At 51.6% G+C, this 27,858-nt stretch overlaps 1 protein-coding gene, 1 long non-coding RNA gene and 1 pseudogene across 21 annotated transcripts in view; all 3 read left to right on the top strand.

Annotated features, from left to right (window-relative positions):
- The window catches only part of LOC105481198 (tensin 1), a 206,471-nt gene extending 189,944 nt beyond the window's left edge, over positions 1-16,527 (top strand). For 12 of the 19 annotated variants that reach the window (XM_011740569.2, XM_024792657.2, XM_071073349.1 and 9 more), the window contains 8 exons: positions 654-785; positions 1,162-1,254; positions 2,010-2,087; positions 4,131-4,202; positions 4,457-4,625; positions 5,530-5,598; positions 6,050-6,082; positions 11,717-13,928. In XM_011740569.2, coding sequence (XP_011738871.2) covers positions 654-785; positions 1,162-1,254; positions 2,010-2,087; positions 4,131-4,202; positions 4,457-4,625; positions 5,530-5,598; positions 6,050-6,082; positions 11,717-11,861 — 791 coding nt within the window. In that variant the 3' untranslated portion in view covers positions 11,862-13,928. Of the gene's footprint in view, positions 1-653; positions 786-1,161; positions 1,255-2,009; positions 2,088-4,130; positions 4,203-4,456; positions 4,626-5,529; positions 5,599-6,049; positions 6,083-11,716 lie in introns of all 19 variants that reach the window. The other 7 variants (XM_071073351.1, XM_011740571.2, XM_011740568.2 and 4 more) reach the window with 3 other exon arrangements.
- LOC112426554 (uncharacterized) lies at positions 12,543-13,928 on the top strand (annotated as a pseudogene).
- Positions 16,528-20,558: 4,031 nt separating the features above from the next.
- The window catches only part of LOC139357215 (uncharacterized), a 116,230-nt gene continuing 108,930 nt past the window's right edge, over positions 20,559-27,858 (top strand). For both annotated transcript variants that reach the window (XR_011610052.1, XR_011610051.1), the window contains exons 1-3: positions 20,559-22,722; positions 23,490-23,605; positions 24,195-26,271. This is a non-coding gene — a long non-coding RNA (uncharacterized lncRNA). The remainder of the gene's footprint in view (positions 22,723-23,489; positions 23,606-24,194; positions 26,272-27,858) is intronic.

Genomic DNA, 27,858 nt, shown 5'->3' with positions numbered 1-27,858 from the left:
GTAAATGAAGTTTTATTGGGGCACACCCACACCTGCTGGCTTGCATCCTCTCTGTGCTGGTGTCCTGCTGCAGTGGCAGAGTGGAGTAGTTGTAGCAGAGGCTGCATGGCCTGCAAAGCGTGAAATATTTACTCTCTGACCATTTATAGAGGAAGTTTGCCAGCTGGGTGTGGTGGCGCACACCTGTCATCCCAGCATTTCAGGAGGCCAAGGCAGGGGGATCACTTGGGGCCAGGAGTTCAAGACCAGCCAGGGCAACATAGTGAGATCCTGAATCTACAAAAAAAAAAAAAAAGAAAATTAGCCAGGCAAAATGGCACATGCTGAACAGTGGCCTGTGGTCCCAGCTACTGGAGAGGCTGAGGTGGGAGGATCCCTTGAGCCCAGGAGGTCGAGGCTGCAGTGAGCCATGATTGTGCCTGCATGCCAGGCTGAGTGACAGTGAGGCCCGGTCTTACAAAAACAAAAAACCCAACAGAATAAGGTTGCCAACTGGAGTACAGGAAGACCCTTAGGACTAGTTAAATTCTAACTTCAAAGAACGTTGTCTCACCTAAGAAAGAACAAAGGTCGGTAGGCTCAGTGAGACTTAAGTAAAACTAATGCCACCAATGTCTTGCTTCCTCCCCTCTCCTTGTCCCTTCCCCATGCAGCCATCGCACTCCTCAAGGACCAGGAGCCCGGGGCCTTCATCATCCGTGACAGTCACTCCTTCCGAGGCGCCTACGGGCTGGCCATGAAGGTGTCTTCGCCACCTCCAACCATCATGCAGCAGAATAAAAAAGGTAACCTCATCTCCCAGAACGGGGCTCAGGACAAGGTGAGCTTTACAGTTGCTAAACCTGGAGGTGCTGGAGGGACCCAGGGTGCTGCACAGGACCCTAACTCCCATCAGACTCTTCGGAAGCGGGTGTCTTGGGCTTGGCAATGGTTGGGGTCAAAGATGGGGAAAGCAGGAGATTGGGTGCCTGCCATGTGTTTCCTGCGGGGTGGGAGAGCAGCAGAGGGCGCTGCAGTCCGTGGGGCTCCAGTCACATTCTCTCTTCGGCCATTTCTCCCATCTTGGCCCTGCATACTGCAGAAGTTTTGAAGCAGTCTTGGGAGGTGGTGGGAGGAAGCCATGGGAAGGGACTGAGCCTCATGTCTTTCTCTTTGTCCCAGGAGACATGACCCATGAGCTGGTCAGGCATTTTCTGATAGAGACCGGCCCCAGAGGAGTCAAGCTCAAGGGTTGCCCCAATGAGCCAAACTTCGGTGAGCTGTCCCTGCTGCCCCCGTCTCTACAGTCTGGCCTGAGTCTTGGCCCTGTCCTGGGTTCCTCCAAGTTCTTTCTGACAGGCTCTGCCAGCCACCCTTGTCGTGAAATCAGCGGAGAAAATGAATGGAGGCTTGTCTCCCTCTGCAGTGCGGCTCCTAATTCTGCCAAACTGCATTCTGTATTTGTCCTGCCCAGCTGGGACTTATTCTCACTATAACTGGAGTAACAATAGTAAAATCAGCTGCCTTAATTGACCACCTACCATGTGAATGTCACTGTCCCAGCACCTTCTATCACGTCTGGCCTCACAACTATCCTGTTTGATAGGGGTCATCCTCCCTAATAGGGAGGAATTGACACATGAAAAAATGAGAGTCATCAAAGTTACACTTACCTGAGAACCAACAGGTGAGATGTGACTGAGTTGGGATTGGATCCCACAATTCTCTGATCCTTCTGCCCTGTTCTCAGAGGAGCCCCAGTAAGTGGGGCGAGTTAGGAGCAATGTTAGGAGGAACTTTCTGCAAAGGAAAGTTGTTAGGTAACTTTATGACTGCTGGAGTGAACCTTGGGAATCTTCTCTTTTGGATCTTGTTAAAAAGAGGGTGTGAATTTTCAGCTTTGTTGGTGGGTTGAGGTAGAAGTAACAAAGAAGTGGAAGATCGTGTGTATCGGGATGAGGATGGAGGTGGAGGTTTCCCCTCTGACTTCCAGTATCGCTGCCCCTGACATGCTGTCTGCTTCCCTGCAGGATCGCTGTCTGCCCTGGTCTACCAGCACTCTATCATTCCATTGGCCCTGCCTTGCAAGCTGGTCATTCCAAATCGAGGTAGGGACGTGAGACTCCTGGCTCACCACCCACACCCTTGAGCTGGCCCCCGTCATGTCTTGATCCTGCCAGCCACTCTGGACATGGGCCAGGGCTGGAGGACACACATCATTTTACCAATCTGGAGAAACTCAAAATTACTCTCCTTTTTTTCCTATTAAAAAAGAAGAAAAAATTTATGACAAAGCTTGACTCCAGGAACATACATAAATGGACTTGCCAGATTGTTCAGGAAAACCCTCCGTGTGAAGAAATTCATATGGAATCTTCAGACCACGTGTCATCCCAGGGATGACAGGAGACAGGAGAAGTAGGGGATAGGAGACATGTCCTGGAGGATGAGATGGCATCTGGGGAAGAGAGCGGGGAGGCAGACTGAGGTGTTGGGGGTTGGTCTGGATGGAGAGGAGAGAGCAGCCTCAGGAAAGGGAAGGCAGTGCCTCGATGTCGCTGGATTTTCTAATCTGTGTGCTGGGAGGGTGTTCCCTGACTGAGGGGACGCTGAGCTGTTAGGGAAGAGCAAGTCTTCTTTTGATTGTGGGAAGTTGGAATGGACTCCAAGAGCATGAGGACATGCAGGATGAGAATCTGAGTGAGACGGCAGGGCTGGAGAGGGGGTGTTTAGCTTCTCTCATGGAGGCGCATCAGCCCTGGAGCATGGCAGGTGGGCACCTGGAACTCCTCCCAGCACAGGCCTCTATTGCCCAGCCCTCGGAGACACAGGGCTCACCTGAGGGTCATTGGCCTCACCCCCAGTGCAAGGTCTCAGAACTGGGAGCTGGGCTGCCTTCTCCCCACTCTCTCTGTTCAACAATAGGACCTTCAGAAGCACTCCTAGGCTGTGGCCCTAGGATCTTTTCTAGTCTGTCTTGGAGCTCCTGGGGCTATGCCCACACATAACACCTCCAGTATTTTTGGACAATTTCTATTTATCCAGTTCAGTTCATTGAACTATTAATGGTAATGGACCAACATTATTAGCTTATAAGTTCAAATACAACTTAAATAGCACTATTAACCAATGACACAATTCAGACACGAATTGAATTATATTCCTATGGAATTTACCATAGTAGTTCAGCAATTAAAAAACTGTTTAATATTTAGATTGTATAAACCTGTCGTTTTCGAAGTATGGGCCTAGACCGACAGCATCAGCATCTCCTGGGGACTTGTTAAAAATGCAAATATTGGCTGGGCATGGTGGCTCATGCCTATAACTTCAGAACTTTGGGAGGCTGAGGTGGAAGGATTGCTTGAAGTGAGGCATTCAAGACCAGCCTGGACAAGATCAGAAGACCCCATTTTTACAGGAGAGTAAAAAAATTAGCCAGGCATGGTGGCTCATGCCTGTAGTCCCAGCTACTCTGGTGGCTAATGTGGGAGAATCCACTAAAGACTGGGAGTTTGAGGCTGCAGTGAGCTGTGATCACACCACTGCACTCCAGCCTGGGTGACAGAGCAGGATTTTGTTTCAAAAAAAAAAATTATCTACCATGTACAATGTGATGTTTTGATAAATGCATACATTGTGGGTTAAATCAAGCTAATATGTCTATCACTCAATTCTTATTAACATTGGAATTAGAGTTATGCTGGATCAATGGTTTAATGAATTACAGAAATTAGAGGATTTATTGACCTACACAAAGATATATCAATGCAAAACAATAACAGCAATGCCAATTTCACTTGAAGGCTTGCTTTATGTTAAGCACTGGCTAAATTGTACATGGAATCTCTCAAAAACCAAGTGACATGGGTACCATGATCATCGTCTTTGTTTTATAGATACTTAGTAAGTGCTGGGGTGAGGGTTTGAGCCCAGTTCTGCTGGACTCCAGAGCTCACAACCAGTGTGCTGGGTGCTTAGAGCAATCATCAAACATTCAGAATGAGCCTAACTCAGGGCTGACTGCCATGTTCTGGTATGAAAAGCAATGTCCCTTGTGCCAAAGAGTTGCAGAGCTCAACTTCAGCCCAGCCAAACTTGTGCTTCTTTCCAGCTCTAGGGTTTTAATTCCTACTGAATTTTTGTCTCAGACCCCACAGATGAATCGAAAGATAGCTCTGGCCCTGCCAATTCAACAGCAGACCTGCTGAAACAAGGGGCAGGTGAGTGGTCACCTGAAACTACCCATGCCCAGGCCTTCCTTTCTGCCTTCCTGCCCTGATCCCTCCTGCAGATGCAGGCTGGAGGTCTCTCCAGGCCCAAATATCTCCGGGAAGATCACATTTCTATGTGCAGATGCCTTGGCTCAAGGCTAGCCTGAAATTTATCTGCTACCTTCTCCCTGAAGAATGGATCTGGGTTAATGTCCTCACCCACCCCGGCTCCCATGACTCCCCCTTGGGTTGGTTTCTTCCAGCCTGCAATGTGCTCTTCGTCAACTCTGTGGACATGGAGTCACTCACTGGGCCACAGGCCATTTCCAAAGCCACATCTGAGACATTGGCTGCAGACCCCACGCCAGCTGCCACCATCGTTCACTTCAAAGTCTCTGCCCAGGGAATCACTCTGACTGACAACCAGAGAAAGTAAGACTCCTGTGCCTGCTCCTGGGTGGGGTTCTCCTTCCTGTGACCCATCTGTTCATCCATGTACCCACCCATTTACCAATTGATTAATTCCTTGCACCCAACTTCTCATCTACCCTCCTGTCCATCTGTCTTGCATCTACCTCCCATCTACCCAGCTACTTATCCATCCATCCATCCATCCGTCCATCCATCCATCCATCCATCCATCCATCCATGCATCTACCCATCCATCCATCCATCCATCCATCCATCCATCCATCCATCCATCCATCCATCCATCCATCCATGCATCTATCCATCCATCCATCCATCCATCCATCCATCCGTCCATCCATCCATCCATCCATCCATCCATCCATCCATCCATCCATCCATCCATCCATGCATCTATCCATCTAATCCCTGCATTCATTCATCCCTCATCTATCCCTGACCACCCATTTTTCCCTTCATCCATCTATATCTCCATTCATCTATCCATCTACCCATTCATCCATCCTTCTGTGAGAATTTGCCAGCATTGCGTATATGGCTGTAAATACAACTGATAAAAAGGACCTGCTTTCTAGGAGCAGAGCCCATCCACTTGGACTCTCTCCTAACAGTGTCCCCGGCCTCTTTGCTTCTTCTTCCAACCCCTCCCCACATTTCCTATTCCTCAGTGCCAGTTTCCTCCTTTCCCAGCCCCTGGCATTTGGGATGATTCTATGGCACATCTGTCTCTGTACATTGCTTAGGTTGCCAGTGTCAGCAGCTCAGGCCATCTTGCTCATAAGAGAGAGGTTGTGTGGACCTGTGATAGCCACAGATGGTGGAAAGGTGGCCTGACCTGCTGGTGGAAGGAGGGGAAAAGCAGCCCCGTTAGCACTCATTCTCTGTTTATCTGATGTCTGTGCTGCAGGCTCTTTTTCAGACGCCACTACCCCCTCAATACTGTCACCTTCTGTGACCTGGATCCACAGGAAAGAAAGTAAGTCTCTTGTACACACCTTCCCTCCCACATAGCTCTCTTCCCTCCCACACGTCTGTGTGGGTGCATGCATGTGCATGTGTATGTGTGTACATTCTCCATTCAGCTGGAAGATCTGCCCATGTGTGAATAATCGTGTTGGGTATCTTTTGAGTCTTTCCCACTATAGATATGGGGACTCTCCTAGGGACTCAGTGCCCATGGCCACCCCTTCTGTCATGCCCTGACCCTGAACCTGCCTCTCCTCTCCACGATGGGGAGAGCCCCTCAGGAGGCAGGCTGCAGTGTTCTCTCCACCTTGAATGCATCTCTGTGTGAGCTTGGGCAGCTCCTGTGCCCTGGGAATGGGGGGTCGGTCCCCTGGCTTCCTCCAGAAGGTCTGGCTGTGTGTGGGGCTGGGCTCTAGGGAGAAAGTATGGTGATTTACCCTGAGCCCACTTTCTCTCCACAGGTGGATGAAAACAGAGGGTGGTGCCCCTGCTAAGTAAGTGTGACTTCTTATCCCCCACCCAGCAGGCTGGCCTTTGTACTACACAGTGAGGGAAGCATGGGGCACATTTAGAAACCAGGGCCAGGGGTAGGGAAAGAGCAGCAAAACCCTTTGTGCCGAGGTCACTCAGCTTCCAAGCGAAGCTTGACCAGGCATACAGGCCTTTTGCCTTGTCCTTCCTCCAGGCCAGAGGCCCAGCCTCTGGTCTAGCCACCTTCATTCTCCCAGGGTCAGAAGCAGCAGGGATGGCAGGAAGTGGACAGAAAACAGAGTCTCATTGGAAGCAATGGAAGTGGGGCAGGGGTTGCTTACATGATCTTTTCTGCCCCAATTCTAGCTGCCTTTATTCTTGTTCTTGCTTTTTTGGGCTTTCCTATGAGTCTTGTGGCCAAGCAAGGCAGCCTTACCAGAATGTGGAGCCCAGAAGGTCTGAATTCTGGGGATGGCCTGGGACCTTTGGGTGGATTCCTCCATCCAGTGGACATGTCCTAGGGGCCTCCAAGGAACTCAGCTCCTGCTTGGGTCTCTGACCCTGCCCTCAGGAGGCCCATTGGCCCAGCAGATAAGATAGATGTCTAAATAGCACTAAGATGCTTCTGTGACTTTCAAACTGTGTTCCAAGGATCCTAGCATCCTTGGATTGCACCTGGTGTTCAGAAGGGAGGGAAAACTCTGCTGTTCTTTGCAGTTGTCTATCAGTAGGAACTAGGCTTTTCTCACAGTCACAAAACCAAAACAAAATATAGGCATAACCTGGGGTCTGAAGCTGACATGAGACTGTCACTATGATCTGTCATCCACTTTTCACTTTGTCAGGATTATTCCAGCAACCCTATTATCCTCATTGATTGACTTTATAATAGGTAAATGTCATGCATTTGGAGCTGTAAAATACTGCTTTCACCTTTATACATGCAAACTTCATACAAGGTTGCTTTAGAAAAACAAAATGTTCACTGTTAAAAAAAAAATGTCAGTTGCAAGGGAGGGAGAGGCAGCAAGAGAGTTCAGCTTCCATCTGGGGAGCTCATGCAAGAGAACACATTAGCACCTCAGAGAGGTGGTAAGAGCAGATATTTAAGGATGGGTCTTCAAAGACAGGTTCAATTTGGACAGGTCAAAATGAGAATGGGAGTAGGAGGGACTATTTCAGGGGAGGGGCCTCATGGCTACCAGACTGCAGGCTCCCGGAGGGAAGGGCCATGTCTGGCACATGGGGAGGCTGGTAAATATTTGTTGAGTGAAGAAATGAGAGAACAGAGGCTGGAAGAGCATGAGGATGCCTCAGTCCGAATGAATGGACTGACTAGTCTATCACATGGTCAGTGATGGCGGCTTAGGAGACGCCATGTGGGATGGTGGGGCTCAGCCCTGTCCAGGCTTCATAGGATCATCAGTGCTGCGAGTCCCTGCATCTCCCATGTCTCTGCTGGCCTCGGCGGCAGGCTGGAACTTCGTGTTTGAAGGTGCTTGTGCTCACTCACCACAGGGCCCTGCGAGGGGAGAGGGTCAGGGACAGAAGGGAGCGGGGCCCCTAAGCCTGGAAATCCCTCTTTTCCTCCTTCAGGAGCTGGTTTTGAGTTGAACCTCCTGCTGAAGAGGCTTTGATGGGTGGGACAGAGGCCACAGGGAGAGGCTGAGCAGGGCAGTGGGCTAACAGGGAATCATGACAGGGACAAGGCGAGGCCAGCCAGGGATCTCAGGTGCAAAATTCAAGGAGATGTTAGCTCTTGGGATCTTGCAAGGGCTCCCTCCTGCCCTTAGGGGCTGAGGCTTCTTGCCTGGATCTATTCCTTGTGGCAGATGACAGGATTGGTCTATTGCGGGAGCCTGGGAGCCACAGCTGAAAGGAATATCAGGAGAGGGCAGGCTCGGTGCTCCCGTCAGGTGCAGTTGCTGGGTCTCCATCCTGGTAGACACCCACAGCCAGGGCTGGCATGCTCCCTCCCTCTGCCAGGATCACCCCCACCCCTTCTCAGGGTCCGAGCCAGCCAGGAAAGGCAGATGCTGGGGGCTGCCCTGTGGACCCCAGCTCCCCGCTCCACCTGGGCATTACCCCAGGCCTTTAGCCCTGTTGCTCCCGGCCCCTGAAACAAGGCTGGGGGAGCACAGCTGTAGGAAATGCAAGATTGTGTGTGTGTGTGTGTGTGTGGTGCATATATGTTGTGTTTGTGTGTGTGGTGTTTGGTGTGTATATGTTGTGTATGTGTGTGGCCTGTGTATGTATGTATGCATGGTTTGTGTATGTGTGTGGTATATGTGTGTGTGGTGGTATGTGTGGTGTGTGCAGTGGTGTGTGTGTGGTGTGTGCAGTGGTGTGTGTGTGGTGTGTGCATGTGATGTGTGTGATGGTGTATATGTGTGTGGTGATATGTGTGTTGTGTGTGTGTGATGGTGTGTATGGATGTGAGGGTGTGTATGTGTGTGGTGGTTTGTGTGGTGGTATGTGGGTGGTGTGTATGTATGTGGTGGTATGTGTGGTGGTGTGTGTGTGGTGTGTGTAGTGGTGTGTGTGATGGTGTGTATGTGTGTGGTAGTGTGTGTGGTGTTATGTGGGTGGTGTGTATGTGTGTGGTTGTGTGTGTGGTGTGTGTGCGTGGTGGTGTGATGGTGTGTATGTGTGTGGTGGTTTGTGTGGTGGTATGTGGGTGGTGTGTATGTATGTGGTGGTATGTGTGTGGTGGTGTGTGTGTGGTGTGTGTGATGGTGTATATGTGTGTGGTTGTGTGTGGTGTGTGTGGTGTTATGTGGGTGGTGTGTATGTGTGTGGTAGTGTGTGTGTGGTGTGTGTGGTGTTATGTGGGTGGTGTGTATGTGTGTGGTGGTATGTGTGTGGTGTGTGTGGTGGTGTGTATGTGGTGGTGTGTGTGTGGTGGTATGTGGGTGGTATGTATGTGATGTGTCAGTGTGGTGGTGTGTGTGGTGTGTGGTGTGTGTGATGGTGTGTATGTGTGTGGTGTGTGTGTGGTGGTGTGTGTGTGGTGGTGTGTGTGGTATATGTGTGGTAGGTGTGTGTGGTGTTATGTAGGTGGTGTGTATGTGTGTGGTGGTGTGTGTGTGATATGTGGGTGGTGTGTATGTATGTGGTGTGTGTATGTGGTGTGTGATGGTGTGATGAGTGTGGTGGTGTGTAGTGTGTGTGATGGTGTGTATGTGTGTGGTGGTGTGTGTGTGGTGGTATGTGGGTGGTGTGTGTGGTGGTGTATGTGGTGTGTATGTGTGTGGTAGGTATGTGTGTAGTGGTGTGTGTGGTGTGTGTGCTGTGTGTGTGTGGTGGTATGTGTGTGATGGTGTGTATGATGGTTGTGTGTGTGATGGTGGTGTGTATGTGTGTGGTGTGTATGTGTGTGGTGGTATGTGGGTGGTGTGTGTGTGTGTGGTGGTGTGTGTGGTGTGTATGTGTGTGGTAAGTGTGTGTGTGGCGGTGTGTGTGGTGTGTGTGCTGTGTGTGTGTGTGGTATGTGGGTGGTGTGTATGTGTGTGGTGGTGTGTATGTGTGTGGTAGGTGTGTGTGTGTGGTGGTGTGTGTGTGCTGTGTGTGTGCTGTGTGTGTGGTGGTATGTGTGTGATGGTGTGTGTGTGTGTATGTGGTAGTGTGTGTGTGGTGTGTATGTGTGTGGTGGTATGTGGGTGGTATGTGTGTGGTAGGTGTGTGTGTGGTGGTGTGTATGATGGTGTGTGTGTATGTGGTGGTGTGTGTGGGATGTGTATGTGTATGGTGGTATGTGGGTGGTATGTGTGTGGTAGGTGTGTGTGTGGTGGTGTGTGTGATGGTGTGTATGTGGTGGTGTGTGTGGGATGTGTATGTGTATGGTGGTATGTGGGTGGTATGTGTGTGGTAGGTGTGTGTGTGGTGGTATGTGTGTGGTGGTATGTGGGTGGTGTGTATGTGTGTGGTGTGTATGTGTGTGGTAGGTGTGTGTGTGGTGGTGTATGTGTGGTGTATGTGTGCTGTGTGTGTGTGGTGGTGTGTGTGTGGTGTGTGTGATGGTGTGTGTGTGTGTGGTGGTGTGTGTTGGGTGTGTATGTGTGTGGTGGTATGTGGGCGGTGTGTATGTGTGTGGTGGGGTGTGTGTGTGGTGGTGTGTGGTGTGTATGTGTGTGGTGTGTGTGTGCTGTGTGTGTGTGGTAGTATGTGGGCGGTGTGTATGTGTGTGGTGGTGTGTGTGTGTGTGGTGGTATGTGTGTGATGGTGTGTATGAGTGTGGTGGTATGTGGGCACTGTGTATGAGTGTGGTGGTGTGTGTGTGTGGTGGTGTGTGTGTGATGGTGTGTATGAGTGTGGTGGTGTGTGTGTGTGGTGGTGTGTGTGTGATGGTGTGTATGAGTGTGGTGGTGTGTGTGTGGTGGTGTGTGTGTGATGGTGTGTATGAGTGTGGTGGTGTATGTGTGTGGTGGTGTGTGTGTGATGGTGTGTATGAGTGTGGTGGTATGTGGGCAGTGTGTATGAGTGTGGTGGTGTGTGTGTGGTGGTGTGTGTGTGATGGTGTGTATGAGTGTGGTGGTGTGTGTGTGGTGGTGTGTGTGTGATGGTGTGTATGAGTGTGGTGGTGTGTGTGTGTGGTGGTGTGTGTGTGATGGTGTGTATGAGTGTGGTGGTGTATGTGTGTGGTGGTGTGTGTGTGATGGTGTGTATGAGTGTGGTGGTATGTGGGCAGTGTGTATGAGTGTGGTGGTGTGTGTGTGTGGTGGTGTGTGTGTGATGGTGTGTATGAGTGTGGTGGTGTGTGTGTGGTGGTGTGTGTGTGATGGTGTGTATGAGTGTGGTGGTGTGTGTGTGTGGTGGTGTGTGTGTGATGGTGTGTATGAGTGTGGTGGTGTGTATGGCACACAGCGAACAGCCGAATCCCCCTTTGCTAACTTTAGCTGCCATGGTCCTGCGGTAGGGAAAGGGGTTTCCATCGGAATCTCCAGCTGTCCTCATTTCCCCATCTCGCTCTAATTAGCAACATGCTGGCTGGGAGGGGGCCTGAGCTCACATTCTGTTCTCTGCCCTCATATTTTTAACTCTGTTTTGCAAAGAGAACACTGGGTCACTCCAGGCCTGCGGGTGGGGGTGGGGAATGGGTGTGGGGTCCACCTTCCCTTTTTATTTTCTGGCTTCCAAGGTTCTTGAGCCCAGGAAGAATCAGTGTGTGTGTGAAGGGGTGTGAACTACTTGACCTTTGTCTCCCTGACCTTGTGGTGTCTGAGGAGGCCCAGCTCTTTGCAGGCAGACAGCACTTTCCTGATTGGCATATGTGTTGTGTGTCAGAACAGTCAGTAGGGGTAGGGCTGGGATGGGCGGGGAGAGGCCTGTCTAGGAATGTTCCCATTTTATTTTGGTCTCCTCCCCACCCCTCACTATCCAGCTTTGTCAGTCCCCTGCAGCTTCCCTCGCACCCCTCCAAGGGGGATTTCTGCCCATCCTTAAACAAGGCGGGACACTGTTTCCAGGCCTTGGCTTGCAGTCAGGAGAGTGCACAGAGGATTCTCTTCTGTGCCTCTCCGAGTCCCTGATGCTGAGGCTTACTGGAGGGATGGGGGAGAAAGGCTGGCCTGAGACCAGCTTGCTTACCTGGGCTGCTGTCTACCTCCTGGGGTTCCATTTGCCCTCCCCTCATGCCCATTGCCCTCTCCTGCCTGCAGGCTCTTCGGCTTTGTGGCCCGGAAGCAGGGCAGCACCACGGACAACGCCTGCCACCTCTTTGCTGAACTTGACCCCAACCAGCCGGCCTCTGCCATCGTCAACTTCGTCTCCAAGGTCATGCTGAACGCCGGCCAAAAGAGATGAACCCTGCCTCTTGCCCAGGGCCAGTGCCTTGGGGAAGGGGTGCGTGGGGAGGGGACCCGTGAATCCTGACCACTCTTGAACCCAGAAGGAGGACTTTGGGCCAATTTCGGAGGAGAGAAGAAAGTGCAACGTGGGGAGAGGGAAGTGAATTGCAGAGGAGAGGGGGAAGAGAGAGAGAGAAAGAGGGAAAGCAAAAGATGGAGGAGAAGAACTTGGATTCCCCTGGGTAGATGGAAACTGCAAAAACCCAAAGCCTCCAAAACTAACCAGGTCCGCCTAATACCCCCTCCCTACCCCGAGAAGATGGATGTCCTCAAAAGAGAAGGAACAAACCTCCTTGGGAATCCACAATTTTGGCGGGGGGATGGATGGAAAAGCTCTGTCTCCTTAACTCAACTGCTTTGCAAGGGGAAATCAAGCTGGGAGAATCTTTTTCTGGCCACCTGTAGGGTAGATTGTCAAACCAAACAGAGCCACCGTGGGACATCAAGTGGCAGAACTTGTTCGCTTGAAAGTATCTCAGACCCAAGGCACCTCAGGTCTCTTTGCTGTGCCTTTACTATATTGTTGTGTGAGTGTGTGTCTGCACCCACATCCTCACACATTGATCTAGTTCAGCCTTTATCCACTCGAATTATAAACAGCTCGGCTTGTCCTTGTCCCATGTGTTTGTAGACACACATGCATATTGTCCAAAGATTAGGGTTGGCGGTGGCAGGCCAGCAGGGGAGGGACAAACAACCAAGCTGTGGGTGGCAGAGGCTCTCTCCTGGTGCCTGCACCTGCACTCTAGTGGCCCTGGGTGCCGCCAGACCCTTCTCCTCTGCAAAGACCCCAGCAGGAGTGGGAGGGTCTGCAATGGCATCACCCTGTCCCGCCTTGGCCAGAAGGCTGGAGCTTTGGTTTGAGGAGGTAGAAATATGTGTGTCCATACAAAGAGATCTGTCAGAACAGGCAGCTGTTGAGCTCGGAGTGTCTTCCCCAAGGCCTGTGGCTCAGCAGCAAGGAAGGCAATGTGCTCCTGCTGGGGCCCTGGACTCTGCCTTAGCTCCCACCTCTCAGCCCTGTTCCTGGGTTTCATGCCCCAGGACCAGCCTTATCTCAGATCTGCTTACCTGCATGATGCCTTTTCAGGGGCTGGGGATTGCGCCTTCCTGCTCTGCCCAGCCCTGTTCTATTCTGCAGGGTCCCTGTGTTGGAATTCACCCTGGGGAACCTGCTTCCTGCTCAGTGAGGCTCAGGGGAGAAACCTGGAGTCCTTATCCTCCCCTCTGTAAGTGTTTTAGGGTCTGGCTTTTGCAGGCACCCTCTGACCTCAGCAGAGCTCCTGGGGCTGCTACCTGTACACCGTATCGCCTACCTACAATGCCAAACCTCACTGTCACCCTTTCTGCCTTGGTTTCCCCAGCTGAGCCACACTGCCCATGCAGCAGAGGGCAGAAGGCTTGCACTTGGGCCAAAGGGCCTAAGGTCCACTGGACAGTTGGGAAGACACCTGACCACCATTTAAGGACTCTAAGCCAGAATGGAAAAGTCACCAGGACTCCATTCTTAAGCCTATGGGGGTCCCCTAGAGAGAGGCATTGTACTGATATATAAATATTATATAATATATACATGAGACATACTGACAGAATCTGTAAGCTAATAAAATGTAAGAAAAGGTTAAAAAAAGAATAGGTAAATTGACAAGAAGTATTTATTGTTTTTCCATATTGCTTTATTGCCTTCCCTGGGTATAAACCAATTCCTATCCCTTTTTACATATGTAAGTAAAGCCTGAAATGTAGGGGGCCTTTGTTCTTGGAGCAGCCAGGGTCTCCTTGCCCTGGCCTTGGCCTTCCCTAGACTGTGTGGGGCTCAGTGTTGGGAGGGGTTGCATATGTTCCACCCTTTGGCCCCGTTACTTTTCAGCAAGCCAGGGGCCCAGCAGTCAGCCCCCAGGATGTGTGGGGAGCTGTCCCTGCCTCTGCAGGCCTGAGCAAGTGTGTGAGCATGCGGGGACATGGGTGTGTGTGGCACACATAGGGGTGTGTATGCCTTTTGTATTTTTTCTCCTCCAAGGAGCTGTGTCAGTGTGGACTTTCTATTTCAGGGAGTTGGAAAGGAGGGTGTCTGCAGAAGGTGGAGAGCAGGGGCAGAGGCCCCACCGGCCACCCCCTGCTTACCAGAGTGAAACCTTGTGCCTGGTGATCGAAGTCCCTCCAAAGTGCTCTTCCTTCTGAGATATTCAAGCCAAATATCTGGGTTTCCCCCTCTCCTCATTCCCTAGCAAACCCCAGTTATCTCCCAAGATAGGAGATATTTCCCATCCCCTTCCTTTGTAAATATCTCATCTCCCACTGGACAGCCCAGGAGCCTCTTCCTGGCATGGATGTTCTGTCCACACTTGAGGCTGGGCGATGTATCAGACCCTTCAAGCAGCCTGGCTGGTGCCCGGGACTGAGTCTAGGGTCAGCTTTCATAGTCGCTTTCCTCTTCCTCACCACCCACCGCAGCCCACCTTGCATGCATGACCAGCCCCTCCATTCCAGCCTGAGCTGTGTGTGCCCCTGCGGGAGGACCCATTGATGCCAGAAAGCTGGTAACTCCCTCCCAGCATACCTGCGGAAGGAGTCAGTTTCTGAGAGTGTGGCCTTTCAAGGTGAATGATGAGGAAGGGTTTCCCAGTCCCCACAGTGGCCCCACCTCTGGGCCCTGCACCAGAGCCCTCCTGTGTCACAGGGAGCTGTGCAGCCATGCACACACCTACGCACACACACCACTCCACGCACACACCACTCCGCACTGCAGTATATTCTTGCCAAAGATTTCCTTTAAAAGAAAGCACTTTTACTAATTATTATTTTGTAAATGTTTATCTTCTTCTGTCTTCTCCCTCCCTCAATCTATTTTACTGTTGTTTATTGTTGAATCTGTGTGTCAGCCAGGAGAGCGCTGTCTGGCCTTGAACATGGGCTGGGATGGGAAAGGGTCTGGGAGAAGATGGGCAAGAAAGAGCCGGGGAGTCATGGCCATCGCAGCGACGCAGACCCCAGCAGGCTCAGTCCCGTGCTGCCGCCAGCCGTCCAGCTGGGTGTCTGGAGGGAAGAGGGTCATGTCCTTTCAGCTGGGGGAGGGGCCCAGTGAGCTCCATGTGGCTCTTTCCCAAGGGGAGCAAGAGGGAAGGATTGGGCGAGAAAACAATGGAGAGGGGACCAGAGAAGGAAAACAGGGAGGAAGTGAGCGGTTTGATCAGCCTGCTAGCATGGTATTCTGGCTCTCTTATTTAGCCAGGCACTTGAGTGACAGATACATCACATTCTAAGTTTGGGAAAGGCCTTTGAGCCACCTCATCTGAGCCTCTCCTCCAGTAGCTCTGAAAGCTGTGGACACCAATGGCCAGGATTCCTTCTCCCCTGGCTTTTGAGGCCCCCTGGGTCTTCCGAGACTGGCCAGGAGAGGGATGGAGGGGCCAGTGGTTGTGTGAGAGCAGGAGGGGCAGTCCTCCTGGACAAGCGTGATGCCCCTATAAAGGGCTCTCAGGAGGTTGGCAAGTAGGGGATTCTGCCTTGTTCTGATGAGCCTGCGCAGGGGCTCCAGGGGAACATGCTGTCCAGGGAACACAGAAGGGTGGTGAGTGTGATCAAATCTAGTCTCACTCCCACTTTTCAGTTTCACTCCCACTTTTGTCCATCACTCCTGCCTCCTGGATCTTCTCCCACTTTTTTTTTTCTTCCAGTTTTAGGACCTGGGAAGATCATGTGAGTCAAGGGAGCCACCCAATTCTACCCCCACACTCGGGGTCCTCCAAGAGGTTAGGGGGCGGAGTCCCACAGCAGCCCTTTACCCCAGGTCCAGGCCCTGGAATCCTGAGACTTGCGTTTCCTTGGCCAGTGGTAACACAGGACGTGTGTGTGCATGTGCAAGTGTGGATGTATGTATGTGCGTGTGTTTTGCTCATCTCTTTAGGGAACTTGGGGGTAGGGGTTGGAGGTGCTGGGCAATGGAACTTCAAGTTCAATGTTGCCCAGCAGTGAGGGGAATCGGGAGGTGAGGCCTGTAGGGCAACCAGTTGGTGGAGTCTCAGCGATGGCCCAGGTGAGGAGTGGGCCACCCAGAGGGGCAGGGTGGGGGCCTCGTCCCTCTTGGCCCTTCTGTCCTCAAATGTCCAAAATGTTGGAGGACCTCTGTTCAATATCCCACGCCTGGGCTCTTGCCAGCAGTGGAGTTACTGTAGAGGGATGTCCCAAGCTTGTTTTCCAGTCAGTGTTAAGCCGTTTGCAACTCTCCTGTGTCTGTGTTTGGTTTGTGCGTGTGTGTGAGAGCACATCAGTGTGTGCAGGCTGCGTTTCCCCATTTCTCTCCTCCCTTCAGACCCGTCATTCAGAACAAATGTAAGAAATCCCTTCCCACCACCCTCCCTGCCTCCCAGGCCCTCTGCGAGAGAAACAAGATCATCCAGCATCCTCCCCCACCCCAGCTGTGTATTTATATAGATGGAAATATACTTATATTTTGTATCATCGTGCCTATAGCCGCTGCCACCGTGTATAAATCCTGGTGTATGCTCCTTATCCTGGACATGAATGTATTGTACACTGACGCGTCCCCACTCCTGTACAGCTGCTTTGTTTCTTTGCGATGCATTGTATGGCTTTATAAATGATAAAGTTGAAGAAAGCTCTGTGCCGTTATCTATCTGTGTTGTTTGGACAGGGGTCTGCCACGTCTCTGGTGGGCAAAAAGGGGCCTCTCCAGAGATCCAGGTGGGCTTCAGCAATGCCTCTGGTGGACAGCTCAAATCCTCCCAGCGGCTTCCCCACCATCCGCATTGTGGTTCTGGTTCCATGCGTTTATTCATTCAGACTCTTTCAGCTGGAAGAGAAACTCAACTCAAACTTGTTTAAGAAAAAAATAAGTTTCTTGGCCCAAGTGACTGAGAAGTCCGGGCCTAGCTGCATTTAAGAGCTCAAATGGTAGAATCAGGAATTCGTCCCCATCACTTGGGTCTGAGTTGGCTTAACTTTCAGGCAAGCTGTATCTGAGTGGCAGTGCCCCCAGATACTCTGGGCTTCCATCCCACCAGCTCGATAGCCCTAGGAGAAGAGGGCTCTTTTCTCCCAATGTTCTCAGCAAGAAACTGGGACACGTGCTCATTGGCTGTGATCTGGATCTTGCCTGGCTCATATGATTAACTCGAAACCAATCACTCTATCCGGATCTGGGTCACACAACTGCCTCTGGAGCCTCCTGAAACTACGGGGACTGAGAATGGGGAAGTGGTTGATCCCGGAAGGGGTGAGGTCTGTCAGAGAGAGGGGGAACACGGGTTGTCAGGCAACATCTCTCAGGGCTGGTGCCCATCAAGTGGCAAATGTGTGGTTCATTCGTGTACCAGGCCCAGGGTTCCTGGGTGAATTCTTTGGAATTCAGAAAGTTTGGGAGTGGGACCTATTGAGGCACGCCTAGCACAGCACAGGAGTCTCTGGGAGATCCAAAATACTCAATGACATGGCGCAAGTTCTCCCCTGAGCTCACCGTGTGGCTGGAGGGGGGCTTGGACCAGCTTATTTGAGCAGGTTTGTGCTGAGCCCTCAGTGGCCCTCACGGTCCTCCTGTGGGCGGCCTTCTCAAGTTTTTGGGTCTTGGGATTCCTTTACACTCTTAAAATTACTCAGGACCCCAAAGGGCTTTTGTTTAGAATGATTATATCTTTTGATCTTTTACCATAGTATAAATTTTGATCTTTTACCATAGTATAAATTAAAACTGAGAACACCAAAAGTACTTAATTCACTTCCATAGCAATAAATTCTTCACATGTTAATATAGATAGCATTTTTGTGAAAAAAAATATTTTCTAAAACAAAAGCACTGGGTGAGAAGGGTGACTTTGCTTTGCATTATTATTATTATTTTTGAGACAGAGTCTTGCTCTGTTGCCCAGGCTGGACTGTAGTGGCACAATCATAGCTCGCGCTCGCTATGACTAGGGAACTTCCTAGGTTTAAGTGATCCTCCCACCTCAGCCCCCAAGGAGCTGGGACCACAGGTGTGTGCCACCATACCTGGCTAATTTTTTAATATTTTTTTTTGTACAAAAGAGGTTTCACTATGCTGCTCAGGCCGGTCTCGAACTCCTGGGCTCAAACAATCCTCTCTCCTTGGCCTCCCAAAGTGCTGGGATAACAGGCATGAGCCACCATGTGCTTTGCATTTTGTAAAGGCCTATTCGTGTCGGGCTTACCAGGAGACAGCCAGATTCTTATATCAGTTTCTGCATACAATCTGTTGCAATATCACCCATCATGGGCCTCTGGAAAACACTGTATACTTGTGGGAAAATGAGCAAAAAAGTCAAATAATGGCTTAATAGCATTATGAAAATGGTTTTGACCTCAGCACTCCTGAAAGGGTCTCAGGGACCCCCGGGGTCCCTGGATCATACTTTGAAACCTGTTGCTATGAGGGATACAAGACACAGGAAACTCAGACCCTGTCCAAGGTGGAGACTGAACATGTCTTGCACCCTGCTATCTGTTAGATATCGTCATGCTGATGACGTCATGCTGATATCTAACATCCCAACAAAACCGTGAAGTAGGCACTGTTATACACAGAGACATATAAGGAAACTGATGCACTGAGAGGTCACACAGTTTCTAGCTGGAAGAGCTGGTACTCGGCATCACCACTGGTGAAGGCTGGCATTCAGCCAACACCTGCTAAGTGCCAGAGCCTGTGCTAAGCACTTGGGTATCATTTCTCACGCACGTGCACCTGAGAGGTAAGGGTCATCCTTGTCCTCATTTCACAGATGAAGAAACTGCAGTTCAAAGAGGTGAAGACACTTGCTCAAAATCACAGAGCCGGGGTAAGTGGCCCAGCCAGGCTACGAACCCAGGTGAGCTGACTTCTCAGCCAGGCTCTTCCTAGCTCTTGCCTCTTTCTCCGCTCTCGGTGCTGGCTTCTGAGGGGAGAGACACACTCCGATGAGCCATGGACAAGCGGGAAACCAAACTGATGTCACTGGTCAGATACGGGGTTATGGGCTAGGCTGTAGGCTGGCTTCCCAGGGAGTGGACCAGGGCTCCTGGGTGTGTGATGGGGGAGGTCAGGAGGTCGTCCCCTGACACTGTCCAGCTGCGGAGGGATGTAGGGACCTCGGGGGTTGGCCTGGTACAGGGGAGGAGTGTCTGATGAGAGAGACAAGTTATGGCCTGTGAGCCGAGCTGATGCAGCTGGCCTTTGAGGGGACTCAGCAGTGTGGTGGCTGTGCTCCTGGTACCTCAAGAAGGAAGTGGACGGGGCTGCAGCGGAGGGCTCTGGGTGAAGAAGGGCAGCTCTCCTGACACACATTATCACACAGAATACCCAAAGGACCTTGCATTTTCTTTCTTTCTTTTTTCTTTTTCTTTTTCTTTTCTTTTTTTTTCTTTGAGACAGAATCTCACTCCATCACCCAGGAGGCTGGAGTGCAGTGGTGCGATCTCAGCTCACTGCAACCTCCGCCTCCCAGGTTCAAGTGATTCTTTAGCTTCAGCCTCCTGAGTTGCTGGGATTACAGGCACACACCACCACTCCTGGCTAATTTTTGTATTTTTAGTAGAGATGAGGTTTCACCATATTGGCCAGGCTGGTCTCGAACTCGTGACCTCACGTGATCCGCCTGTCTCAGCCTCCCAAAGTCCTGGGATTACAGGTGTGATTAAAGGCGCCCAGCCACCTTTGCATTTTCTATGCAGAGTGTGGCCCGTGTACCATTGGCATCAGTATCACCTGGTGCTTACAGGAAAGACAGGACCTTTGGCCTCACCCCAGGCCTGCAGATAAGAATCTTCATGTTAGCCAGATCCCCAGAAAATCTGCGTGAGTGCTGAAGTTTGAGCTGCTTGCATGTGTATCTCTTGCTGGTACTAGGCCAGGCTGAGATGCTCAGCCCCGGGCTCTGCCTCAACCACCTGAAACATGAGGATCCAGTGTGGGTCTCCATGGGAGAGAAGCAGCCCTAGACCTCACCTTGGGTGCTTGCCTTATTGACAAGATTCTGGAATCTCTGCTGCCTGGGGCTGGCCGAGGCCAGTAGGGGCCAGTCCTGGTCCTGATGAGCAGGATAACTCTGGTTGCACAAGGCGTGCAGGGTGTGAAGAGAGTCCAGCCTTGGAAGAGGTAGGAACATCAGCGGGGGCAAGGAGGGGCAGAGGGATGGCGGCTATGAGGCTCTCTCTTGTCTCAAGCTCGGCGGGAAAGTGCTGAAGCCTGGGCCCCACCCCAGAGATTCTGAGTGGGTCAGTCTAAGGTCCAGCCTGGGCAGTGGGAATTTTAATCACTCTTGGGTAACTCTGTGCAACCCAGGCTGAAAATCGCTAGGAGCCCTCTCCTCAGATTGGCTTCTTCTAGGGCAGGGGTGTGTGTAGGCCCATGGGCACCTGTGCTTGGACGGGTGGGGAGCTGAGGCGTGGAGGAAGGCACAGTGGGAAGAAGTCCCCTCTGGACTGGCTTAGATCCCTGCCTCGCTTTTTGGGGGTGGGAGGATACCATCCCCTCCCATCTGCAGTGGAGCCCACTGGTATTTTAAAAATTCCGGGCCTCAAATGTCCCTCCTCCTGCGTCCCGTGGGCGGTCTAAGAGGGGAGGAGCCATGGCCATATCTTCATGGGATTCACCCCCAGGGCCTGCGCAGCTGGGTGGGAGGGGACACCTGGAAGAGGCTTTGCAGGCTGCTTCATTTCAGCTCCACGGGCTTTACAATACCTTCTGGGGTGGGGGGCGGGGTGGTGAAATCAAAGTCTGCCTTCCTCTTTTAAGAAACTGGTTTTTCTGGAATTTTCCCTGTTAGTTGGTGAAAATGCCTATTTATTAGTGCTTAGCAATTTACAAGCAGTCAGAACATGGGAAGGATATGGCCCATTCTAAAAACACTGACAGTAGGTATACGAATAAGACACACCTTCCCCCCATACACACAGATGCACACACACAAGACATGCAGACACACACACACGCACGGAGACACACAGGTACCCGTGCATACACATGCCCGCACAGATGCACACAGGCACACAGATGCACACACACAAGACATGCAGACACACACATGCACACACAGAGACACAGACACACGTGCATACGCATGCACACACAGTTGCACACACATAGACACACAGATGCACACATGAACACATATGCATCCACACAGATGCACACACAGAAGCACACATGCATACAGACACACAGATGCACACACATACAACATGCAGACACACACATGGACACACAGAGACATGCAGACACATATATACACAGGCACACACACAGACACACAGATGCATACACACATGAACACATGCACACAAACACACAGATACACACACACAAGACATGCAGACACACACGGACACACAGAGACACGCAGACACACATATACACATGCACACACAGATGCACACACATGAACACACGTGCACAGAGACACACAGATGCACACACACAAGATGTGCAGACATACAGGCCCACACGTACACACACAGACACATGTACACAAGAGACCTAGTCCCTCGGAATATGCTGCGTCTCCACACAGGCATCTCCTTTCCTACCGCCTTCTCTCCAAGCATTCTGGTGTTCAGCTAACTGATGAGTCAGTCCCAGGGATCATGGGGTCATCAGTGGGGCAGGGAGCTTCTCCCACAGTGAGCTGACCCCTGCTGCACTGGTTGGCAGAAGGGCAGGATCAAAGGAGGGGAGAGAATGTCTCCATGAGCTCTGCAGATCAGATCAGCTGCGGGGGGGGTGCCTGGCACACACTGGATGTGGATGTGGGCAAGCTGGGGTGTGGTGGGAAAGGGTCAGGGCCCCAAGGAGCACCCGAAGGAGCTGAGAGCTCGACCTGGAGAAGAAGAGCTTCAGGGATCAGGGAGGATGAGATGGGATGCTGGCCTCCGATGTTTGATGGCCCCCTCGCTGGAAGAGTCACCATTCTCTGGGCTCCACATGTAACAGATGAGGGCCACAGGGAGGCCAGAGGTGGGAGGAGATGCTTGAAATGGAAAGGGGTGCTTTGGGAGGGGTGAGCTCCTGTACCTGGAAATGTTGGGCCCAGAGACTGCAAAAGGCCCTTTCGAGGCTCTGTCCTGGGTATGGCTGCTGGCACATGCCAGGAGACCGCCTCATCCAGATGGAGCCAAGAGGATAGGTATGGCTGGGCCCAAGTTTCCTTATCTGTCATATGGGGTCACACCTATCCTGGAGGGCTGCATGACCACACAGCACCTAGCATGGTGCTCGGCTTACTGCTGGCCCTGCGGGACACTGAGAAACATGTGCTTCCTTTCCTTTTCTGGTGCCTCTTGCCTTCTCCGCCATTTCCTTAGGCCTCTGGGGACACTTGGCAGCAGAAAAGGCTGGAGCAGAAAGCCTCTCACACGATATCGATCTGGCCGGCTCTGGACTCCAGACTACGGCGTGTGGGATGCTGGTACAACCGCCTCCATGGCTCCAGGTTTTATGGGGTTTGAAAGATCATCTCTGGCCATCAAGACAGGATGTCCATCTTCTGGGCCCCTCCTCTTAACCTCTGCTCCATTTCCTGACTCCCAGATCAGTCCTGAGAAACCCCCATCCCAGGTCTGGCCCTGGGAAACCAAGGGGTGCCTGGAAGATTGTCATCTCCCCGCCCCGGCCCTCCCTCAGCCCCTCTTGCATTTGCAGAATCAGATCTGGCCGAACCATTACCTCTCCCTCCCTCAGGGGACTCTGGCTGGTGTAGGGTATTAGGAGCCAAGGCCACTGGGGCATGGGCAGGGGTCCTCAAGGACAGCAAGAGACCACCAGGAGAGATGGAGCTTTAGCACTCTGGAGACAGCAGGCCCAGCTTGGGGTAAGTCAATCAACCAATCAATGAACTGATTTGAAAGATACATACTGAGCACCTACTGTGTACAGGCACTGTACTTGGCCCTGAGCACTAACAATGTGCTTGTTTGTCTCACGGCACTCTGGGTCTCATGGGATCAGGAAAAACTTATAAAGAATCAGCAAATATATAATCACAGTGTGATCGTGCACGGGAGCAAGAGTGCTTTACGGAGCAAGAGTTTCTAAATGGATCTGGCTGGTCTGGGGAGAGCAGAGAAGGCGTCCCTTAGGAAGTGACATGTGCAGAATGTCAGAATCCAAAGGGTGAACAGGAGTTGGTCAGGCAAAGAGGGAAGAAAGGGTGTTTCAGGCAGAGGGAACAGCACATGCCAAGGCCCAGGGGCAGGAGAGTCTTCATGCCTCTGAACCCCACGTACACTCCCTTGATAGCACATTTCACAGTGGTAATTTGGCATGAATTTGAAGGCAGAACAGACTCATGGTTGAATGCACAGGCTATGGTGTCAGACTACACAAGTTCAAATTCTGGCTCCATGCCCACTAGCTGTGTGACCCTGGGCAAGTTGCTTGACCTTGCTGTGCTTCTGTTTCCACATCTGTAAAATGTGGGGTGATCATAGTAACACCTAACTCAGAGGATTGTAGGAGTTGATAATTTATATATGTAAAAACAGCTCAGACAGCACTTGGCAGGTAGTAAGTGCTCAATAAATGTTAGCTATGCTTATTTATTTATGTGAACTTATTTTTTTCTTTCTCCCTCACTAGACCGTAAAGTCTGCAAGAGCAAGGCTCCGGGTGTGTATGTGCGAAGTCCCAGCACAGTGTCTGGACTGTGAAAGGCCCTCGATCAATGTTTGTGGAGGCAGTGAGATGACTGCAAGGTCAGAGTGGGCAAAAGGAGCCGGGGGAGGTGGGGAAGGTTGGGCTAGAGAGGCTGGGTGAGCTAGGCAGGGCTTTGTAGGCCACAGGAAGGGTTTGGTGTTTGTAGTTAGAGCAGTGGGAGTGTTCAAAGATTCCGAATCGAGGGGGCAGGGGATCTAGTTGGTATTTTGTAAAGATGACTGGGCTGTCAGTTTCAACATCAGTTGAACCCCAAGTATATGTCAATGTTATATTAGGTGCTTTATTCAATGCTATTTCATTCATTTTGCACAATGATTGTGGGAAATAGGTAGGCAGCTAAGGAAATGAAAGCTTAGAAGGATTAAGTAGTTTGCCCCAAATCTCATAGCTGGAAAGTGCTATAGAAATGGACTGAAGATCTCTCGTTTTTGTTTATTATAGAGACAGGGTCTTGCTCCATTGCCCAGGCTGGAGTGCAGTGGTGCAATCATAGCTCACTGCAGCTCTGTCCTCCTGGGCTCAAGAAATCCTCCCACCTCAGTCCCCTGAATAGGTGGGACTATAGGTGTGTGTCGCCATGCCCAGCTAATTTTTTCTTTTCTTTTCTTTTCTTTTTTTTTTTTTAAGCGGAGACTAGGTCTTGCTAGGTTGCCCAGGCTGGCCTTGAACTCCCAAGCTCAAGTGATCCTGCTGCCTCAGCCTCCCAAAATGTTGAGATTATAGACGTGAGCCACTGCACCTGCCCTGAAGATCTCTTTAGCTCTATCAGTTAGCATATTAGTTCAGCTTCTATAACAAAGGCTTTGAATTACCAAACACTTAAATGTGGCCGTTTATTTTTGTCTTACTTGTATTATAGCTCTCCCCTGTGAAATTGTTCAGGACCCCAGGGTCCTTCAATTTGATCGCCCTGCCATCCTCAATATGTGGTCCATGATGGTTGCTCCAGCTCCTGCCATTACAACTGCATTCTAGTCAGTGAAAAGCAGGAAAAGAGGAAGGGGAGGGCGTGCCCTTCTCTTTAAGGATGTGGTACATTTACATTATATACATTGTTTCTGCTCAGATCACAATAGCCAAAGCTGTCACAAGGCCTCAACTAGCTGCTGGGAAATGTAACTTTTATACTGTGCAGCCATGAGTACAGCCATACTTCTGGGGATGTATTAGTAAAGGAGGAGAGGAGAGTGGGTATTGGGAACAACTGGAAATTTCTGATTCATACTCCAACATGTGCTGGAGGGAAGGATTTAAGAGTTATATTAGATACCATATGGGGAGGGGGTAGGTGCACAGCTTGAGTCCCCCTCTTTCATGGGAAGAGGGGGGTATGTATAGGGATGGCTGCCAGGGGCCATGTCAGTGTATTGGGATATCTTGATGACCACTTCCTCCAGTCATACAGCAGACTGGTCCAGGGAAGAGTACGTGACTCAAGTTGGGTCAGTTCAAATGCCCCCCTGGACTGGAGAAAGAGAATGGGAAAGGGTCTGGGGTTGGGGTGGGTGGCTGCATGGAGTTCTCAACATTATCTCCAGGGAGGTGACTGCCTCTCTGCATGCTCTGTCCTCGTGCTTACTCCTCTGCAAGGTCAATCTGTCCATTCCCCTGTATCTTGGGCACAGAGGACAAGGCCTGGGGCTCCAGGCCAGAGCTTCCTATGCTCCATGTGTGGAGTCCAGAGACTACAGAGAGAGCAGCTTAACTCACATGGCCACCCAGATTAGATGGTGGACATCTCAGGGTGACCCCTGAGGACAACGGACTGGATGACCAAGCGGGCCTGTCTCCAGGCCTTGGTGCTATCTAAGTTCCAAGTATTAGATACAACCTAAAGTTTCTTGCTAGTGCAGTAGCGAGGGTTGTGTGATGTACAAAATAAATAGAGACAAAGGAAAATTGCTGTGCATTTGCAGGCTGTGAGTCATCCTGACACAGAGGCATTGTAGACAGAGGAGGGTCGTGGGTGGAAGCAGGGGAACATTGCTATGTAAGGAGAAGGGAAGAAGAGGAGGAGAGGGTCCTGTGAAGAAGACAGAGGTCTCAGAGAGGAAGGAGGAGGACCTAGGAGGGGTGCTGTTTTGATGGGGAAAGGAGCTGAGAGTTTCTAGAAGGAAAGAATGGTTGGTCAACAGTCCAGCCACCACCTTAGGATCAAACTGAGTGAGCCCCGGAGGAAGGTCACTGAATTTGACCACAAAGGAATCATCCTTGTCCTTTCCTTTGAGAAAAGAGCAATAGCATCACCAGGAGGCAAGAGGCCAAGGAAGTGGCTTAGCACAGTGTCAGGCTCATGAAAGTCTCACGATATTTGTAGAGCTGGTGAACTGCTGAGTGAATAGGAAGTAGAGACACAGCAAGTATAGACAGCTCTGAAGACCTTGACCCCCACCCACCCCAATCAACGTGTTTTCCTGGGCTTTACTCTTTGCTTCCGTTAGTCACTTTTGCCAAGGTTTCTCCTCCATAGACGTCAGGATGGGGAGGACAGAGGGCAGGAAGGAAGGCGATTTGTCCCTGAAAGCTGAAGCCCCCTCCAGGGGCAGCCTTTTGGACAGAGCTTGATACCTAACCTGGATCATTCCTGCTGCAGTATCAGCAGGTGTCAGCCGGAGAAGGAGAAGCTTCTGTGAATGACAGTCCTTCAGATGACTAAAACCAGCTGAACTCTATCCCAAGCGGAGATAAGAGAGGTGGAGATCAGGTGAGAGCCGCAGCCGGGTGGAATTCAGGGCAGCGTCAGCGTTGTGTGTGTGCCTGGTGCTGGGTTACAGTCGTCTCACCGCGCTTCCTCTTCTCAGATTCCGGCTCCAGGATCTCACCCTCCCCAGCCTCTAATAACCCCAAATCCTGGACTGGTGTTTGGGAGACTGTGACTGGGCCAGGTAAACAGGGCAGGCCTGGAGCCACAGCCGACACTGGCGGGAGGGAGACGGGTCCTCCTCTGGATGGGTGTTTGGGACCGGCAGGAAGGGCAGGCGGGGGAGGCTGAATTCAAGGTTTCCCCCTTGGGGTCTCCTCTCTCCTGTTTCCACTCTTCCCCTGTCTCCCTTTTCAGCGCCTCCTCCCCTCCAGCCCCTCCTGTCTGCATCTGCCCTCTTCCTTCACTCCTCTCTGTCCCTCCGTGTCCCATCTCATCTGCCTTCTGTCTCCCAGGCAGCCTCCCCCCAGGCCCCACGCCGCTGAGGCACCGGTAGGCAGGGTTTTGGCTGGAGCTGCTGCCAGTGGTTCTCAGGGGAGGATGGAGACCTCCCTTTTCAAGAACTTCTGAAAACAGGAGGGGCCTACACTTGGGCTGGGGAGAGCTAAGGGAGGAGGACTTTGGGATGTCCAGACGGGCAGGGATTCTGGGACCCTTTGGTTTTCTTCTCCTCCGCCAGTTAAGGCAGAGCTGTTACGGGCTAAGGCTCCCTCTAGTGGCCATCTTGGGAACTGCAGTCACTCGTTGGCCTTCCTGGAAGCGGTCACAGTGGGCAGCAGGCTGAACCAACTGTCCAAGGGCCTGAGAGGCACAATTAATAGACAGCTGGAAGCCGAGAGTCTTCAGGCACTTAGAGGCAGGCTGATTATTAAAAGCTTCAGTAGAGCGGTCAGGACGGAGACCCACAGTCTCTGTTCCCATTATCAATCAATCCCTCGTGGCGGATTGGACCTGGCCCAGATTTCCTCAATGACCACCACGCAGGCAGTCAGCAGGGGCAGAAGCCAGAGAGCCTATGGCTCCAGGGTGTGGCTCAGCAGAAGGGGCTCTGGTCACAATGGGTCCTAGGCAAGATCCTTCCCCTCTCAAAACCCCTATTTCCCGTTCTTTGGGCCTTTGGGACCTGGGTGTCTCTGGGCTGCCCTCTCACAGCCCTGCATGGCCCATGCCCTGGTGCTTGCTCCCTGAGTCTGCAAGGCCAACCTGTCCATTCCCCTGCAGCCGGCCTGCTGCTTGGCAGGGCAGGTGAGTTCCTCTCCTATGGCAGACAGTGCAGTGTTCAGCTCCACTGGACCTTTTGGGTGATTTGACCTCTGGAAGTTCTATTCCACTCACCCTTGCTCCTCCCCTTCCATGTGACCACATTCCTGGAGGTTCCAGCACCTGTGGAGATGGAAACAGCTGCTCCCAATCCTCCGGGATCTGGGTCAGAGGACGTGAAATGCAGGCATCTTTATTTCCCAGACTCAGAAGTCAATGGCCCCCCAAAAAAGAGTGGGCATGAATGTCAACCTTTCTCCAAGGACACCCAGGCTTTGATTTCCCTGAACTACCCCAAGTCTCTATGAACGTGGAACTGAATCTGACTGA

Source organism: Macaca nemestrina, chromosome 11, assembly GCF_043159975.1.
Source record: "Macaca nemestrina isolate mMacNem1 chromosome 11, mMacNem.hap1, whole genome shotgun sequence".
NCBI classification, from domain to species: domain Eukaryota; kingdom Metazoa; phylum Chordata; class Mammalia; order Primates; family Cercopithecidae; genus Macaca; species Macaca nemestrina.
Note: the sequence above shows the minus strand (reverse complement) of the source record. Positions and strands in the feature narration are given on the sequence as shown.